This window comes from Amaranthus tricolor, chromosome 9, assembly GCF_026212465.1.
Source record: "Amaranthus tricolor cultivar Red isolate AtriRed21 chromosome 9, ASM2621246v1, whole genome shotgun sequence".
Classification (NCBI taxonomy): domain Eukaryota; kingdom Viridiplantae; phylum Streptophyta; class Magnoliopsida; order Caryophyllales; family Amaranthaceae; genus Amaranthus; species Amaranthus tricolor.
In genome coordinates, this window is record NC_080055.1 from 11,353,225 (window position 1) to 11,358,970 (window position 5,746).

Genomic DNA, 5,746 nt, shown 5'->3' on the forward strand with positions numbered 1-5,746 from the left:
TTTTTTTAAGTGTATTTTTATACTTTCTATTATTTCAATTCAATTGAAAATCGAAATGATTTGGGAAGCAAGCTTTTGTTGGGACTGCACAATAGTTTGGAAGTATCTAAGTTGCTCAAAATTTATAAGCATAATTTTAAAATGCAGCAACGGTGGCAATCCCAATAAGGGACACGGTGATGATGTTGTAACAAGGATTGATATGATAATCATAATGCCGAATATTAGTCGAAAGCATAAGATATTATTTGAAAATAATGTTAAATTTACACCTTTTCAACACAGAAAATATTAGTTTGTTTTTTGAATATTTTTATAACATGACCAATGAGTTGCAATGAGGCTTAGATTTTGCACTATGGCTACAAACTAAGAACTTTAGAATCTTAGTACCAACTACCCAACTTTACTACCATGTTTTAAAATGTCAATGGTTCTGGTATGATGTACTTGGAGGCAAGAAGGCGACTTAAAGTCACAACTCGCAACATCTAGGCTCAAAAGACTATTTGGGAGGATGATTGAATTCCGTCTCCATTTTTGCTCGGTCACTTCCAACTACACTGAAACGTTCTCTGATTTTCTCGGACTTGATTTGGAGTCGCGGGGCTTTATTATGTCCAAATAAGCTCAATGAAACCTACGAGCTCCACTAGATTAATCAATTTCCATGAAGGTCACAGGGCTTCCTCCTCTTGAGTCCTCCTGCCTATACGGGTTCTACCAATATGGTGTTTATGGACTGACTGCAATCTGAGTGTTCTTCACTTGATAAGGGACTGTCACTTTCACGGTTTCACCCAAAAGTTGTAAATTCGATCCTTACTGCTGATGCAAGGGAAGTGTTAGTGAGCATCTGAGCGATATTATAAGTACCACTACGAGTGACCTAATGGGAGACCGAAATAACTCTAATATAGACGCATATTGTACACCCGTTTCAATTGCCTCTTCACTAGCCTACACTTCCTAAGCCATAGTCCCTAAGTAGTCCACACAAAACCAACTCGGGACATCGAAGGCAGCCCTACCTAAACTTTTTACTCCCAAAAAATGGTTTCTCATTATAGTTTTAAGAGGGGCATCAGTCCGTCAGTTCAGACAAGAATTGCAAGAAAATTGCACATTCCTCACTCACAGCTTTTCTAGTTTCCCATCATAAAGTACTGCAACATATTGCCTTTTCACAAGGTAAAATCCCAGTATATCTAGCAGTGCACACTACAGTTGTAGATGGGAAATAGGGCCATTAAGCACCACCAGTATAACATGATTCGCCAGTTAATTCGTTTTTTGGATTCGCGATTCGCTCAACCCAAAAATAGCCCAAAACCGACCATAATTGCTTTTTTATTTGCGATTCGCTAGGAGATTAGTGAATTATTTGACACAGAGCACCACAACAACATACAATCACAAACACAGCTTAACAGAAAACAAAATACTACTCTCTGAATTTGCTGAACTGCACCTTAAAAGCTCTCACTTTGATTTGGGTAATTTAGCAAATTCAAATAGAGGGGAATAAAACTAAATAAAGGGCTTCCATCAATGATAACAGTCATTAAGTTGTCCATACAATCTAATCAGCTGCACAACACTGAACCAATTTATTCATTAAGAACCAGAACATACAATCACAACTAACACAGAACATAAAATAGAGGGGTATAAAACTGATTAAAGGATCTTTCATTCATAATAACTAACAATAAGTTTCCATAAATTTAGTAATCTTACAATCTAATCAGCTGCATAACAGTGAACCAATTTATTCATCCAGATTCCAGTCAAAGGCTCTTATATAACCTCACAATATCTAAAACCAGAAACTATTTCCACAACCAACAAAAACAAAGCCATAACAAAACCAGAAAAACACAGAAACTCATCTCTTAGCAGCATGAAACCGCCCGAAAGACGATCCAATCATCCTAGAAAAACTCCTTAAGTGTGCTTAGCTTGAAACTCCTTCATAAAAGCAACCAACTTCTCAACACCAGCCAAAGGCATAGCATTATAGATAGAAGCTCTCATCCCACCAACAGACCTATGACCCTTAAGTGCAATCATCTTCTCCTTAGCTGCCTCCTTGATAAACACCGATTCGAGCTCGGATTTCTCCAATGTAAAAGGCACATTCATCAAAGACCTAACAGATTTCTCAACAGGGCATTTGTAAAACCCATTACTTTCATCAATAGCATCATACACAACTTTAGCCTTAATCTTATTCTTCTTCTCAACCTCAACTAATCCACCTTGATTCAACAAATCTTCAAAAACTAATCCACACATGTAAATCCCATAACAAGGAGGTGTATTATATAGTGACTTATTATCAGCATGAATCTTATAATCCAACATAATTGGAGTAATCTTTTGAGCATTTCCAATCAAATCATTCCTAATTATAACAATTGTAACCCCAGATGGACCAACGTTTTTTTGAGCACCAGCATAAATAACACCAAATTTAGAGACATCAACAGGTTTTGAACAAAAATTTGATGACATATCAGCAACCAAAAACCCATCTTTATTTGCAGGAACAGGGTAATTTTTGAATTCCACACCATGAATAGTTTCATTGGCGCATATATGCAAATACTTAGCATTCACATTTTGCGTAAATTCAGACCCATCAAAATTAGGAATCCTAACATAATTTTCTGATTTACCAGACCAAATAGTGGATACTTTTGCATATTTTGACGCTTCTTTTGACGCTTTATCACCCCATGAACCCGTGACCAGATAATCTACATCATCTTCGGCACCAGAACATAGGTTTAATGGAAGGGCAGAGAATTGAGAAGTTGCACCACCTTGAAGGAAAAGAACAGTATAATCCTGAGGAATGTTCAAAAGGGTACGAAGATCCGCCTCCGCTTTCTCTATGATGGATGTGAATTCTTTCCCACGGTGACTCATTTCCATTACACTCATACCGGATCCCCGCCAGTTTAGAAGCTCCGATTGAGCTTTTTTAAGGACATTTTCAGGAAGAACGGCGGGGCCTGCAGCAAAGTTCAAGACCCGGTCATGGGTGGTTGGATCTTGGGTTTGGATTGTGGGTGTGGGGGTCGATGTGGTTGAACAGGTGATTGGTGAAAAGGGTTTTCGGATCTTAGGTAGAGAGAAATGGGTTTGGGTTATTGCGTGATTGGGTTTTTGTTGATGGGTGAAATGAGATTTGAGAAAGAGATTTGTTTGGGTGGTTGAGGTGGCCGCCATTGTTATGGTCTCTACTCAAACAGAAAGGAAGAGAAGAGAAGAGGAAATGGAGATTTTTATTGGTGCACTTTTTTGGGTTTGCAAGAGAAATGAGAATTTATGGGAAACTTTTAAAAAGGATGGCTGAGAATTGAGATTTCAACACTGTGCTTGGGGTTGTTGGGGACTTTGGGTGTTCTTTCCTCTTGTGCGCCCGCCTCTCTACCCATTTTTATTTATCGCCACCTTTTTTATTAGATATGATTAGATTTTTCTTTTAAAATTTTTTTTATTTAAAAATTTAATAATTTAAGTTAATATCAAATAGAAATTCTATAAATTATTTGTTTTAAATAATATAAAATATTAGTTAAAAACTCGATAATATAAATTAAAAGTTATAATCCTTAGACTCAGATTCACTAACCGAGCAATTAGACCCCACCTTCAACCTTCTACTAAATGGGTATTTGAAAGTTGTACAACAATGTAATTAAATTTTATTTTTTGGATAAAACTACTAACAATATAAGCAATTCTACTTGTGTTAAAAATATAATATTTCACCAGAACATGTTAAACCGCCACTTATTGTCAGTGTTTTATCAAAAAGAATTTACTTGTTTGATACAATATACATGTGTCTTTTTTATACAAGCAGAATCGATTTCAATGTAAGAATTGCCGATAATGTCGGTGATTCTAAATTAATTTGTTTTTTGCCGAATTTCGATCCTACATGGACCATAAGTGAGAAATATAATTTTAGTAACCCTAGATTGAACAATTTGGTTTGTCTGAGCATTAATTTGAGAAACATTCTATGAGTATTTTCTTATGTATTATCTTAATATAATTATTCAGTACTCTATTTTTTATTTCCCTGCTTTATAAATTATTTTAGTAGAGAGTTAATTTTGGATAATTATTAGTACGATTATAAGACAATAAAAATGACTAAATGAAAATATATGTAAATAAAACAAAAAGAGTGATTGAATTTGTGGAGGAGATAAAAAGAAAAACTGAACTTACGAAATTTTGATTTATATTTTTCTTAAAGAAATCTATGATCGAAGATAGCACACCATCCATATTTGTATGAAATTGAATATATGTAAAGGATCCCGTAGTTAAAGGTCGAAGAAACAAGGACACTCCATCATTTTGACAACAATTTTTAATATCCATGAGGATTTCATCATAGCTCCTTCTAACTCTATTAGGATTTCATCATTCTATAATTTCTTGATAAATACTACACAAAATAACAAGTATAGCAAGGTGGTAATAAACGGTGGTAATGGGAATGAAAAACTAGTGTAATTTTGGTTGAAAAATATCTTGGTATCCTTCATGGCCATGCTTGTACAACTTAATTATCTCATTTTCTTCATAAAATTCATTCCAATGCATTACCAACGAAAGAGGTGATATTAGATGGTAATGAAAATTTGTAAACAAAAAAACTTTTTTGTGATTAAAGTTTCATTAACATGAGAATGATCTGGAACTTTTGATGAAATTTTAGACTATAAATCATTCCCATTACCACCATTTAATACCACTAACCAAACGGGCCTTTATTGTCAGAAGAAAAATAAATGCCCCTCCCTTATGTTCCCTATATTTGGTATTATCGTCTCATTTGAGTTTTTGATATTATTCATTGATCTGTCTTAATTTATATTTATTCTTAATCTATAAGCATAGTCAAGTGAAATTATGTTTGATTCGTTTCGATGTAAATTTTAGTAAATTAAGATTTTATAATTTTTACTTAAACACAATTTGAGATATTAACGATTGAATATGTACCTTGTCAAACTTATAAAAACCAAATATAATAATAATAGGAGGGAGTGTTTAATTTGCATCATTTATCATTTTAATTTTGAGTTAATGCTAGTCACTTTGCATCATTTCTTTATTAAAAAATAGACTCTATTCATTTTTTAATCTCATTTACTATTTTACTTTTTTAATGTCATTTACACGATTTAATATCTCTTTTCATTTATTATTACTAACTTTTTATAGTCTTCCTATTTACTTATTTTTATTTAATGTAATTTTAATAGGTCAGCCAACTTTGAGCAAGCCCATCTATTTTGAATCTTATATAATAAAATTCAAATAATATGCATTTTTTTTATTTGGAAGCAATTTGTTACGTACAAAAGTGTAGTCACTTTCACTTTCAGTAGGTCATTAATTATTTATGCTTTTAAGTTAGTGTGCATGGACTAAGCACTTAAAGAGAAATCAGGAGTATTTTCCAAATTAGTTTTTGTATTTAAATTTGCATATATAAATTTTAATAATGGTAGCTATCTAATGACATCTCTATGATATTCATTTCAAAGTTAAGGGGCCGAAAAAGTAGTTCATATTTTTTATCCCATAATTATTTTTGAGGAAATTAAATTTTAAAAATAAGTTAAAAGTTAGAATTAATCTAGGAGATGGTCTAAGCATGTAGGTTAAGACTTAAGTTGTCATATTTATTTTAATTATTTTAGTATATTTT

General features: G+C 33.0%; 1 protein-coding gene across 1 annotated transcript; it reads right to left on the reverse strand.

The window, feature by feature from the left end:
• Window positions 1-1,576: 1,576 nt before the first annotated feature.
• On the reverse strand, window positions 1,577-3,416 carry LOC130824321 (phosphoserine aminotransferase, chloroplastic-like). The gene has a single exon (XM_057689260.1). It carries the CDS (start codon window positions 3,235-3,237, stop codon window positions 1,948-1,950), a length of 1,290 nt encoding a protein of 429 aa, XP_057545243.1. The 5' UTR covers window positions 3,238-3,416; the 3' UTR covers window positions 1,577-1,947.
• Between the last annotated feature and the right edge of the window lie 2,330 nt (window positions 3,417-5,746).

Coding starts and splice junctions, on each gene's coding strand:
- LOC130824321 (XM_057689260.1), bottom strand. CDS start 3,237: ATGGCGGCCACCTCAACCACCCAAACAAATCTCTTTCTCAAATCTCAT.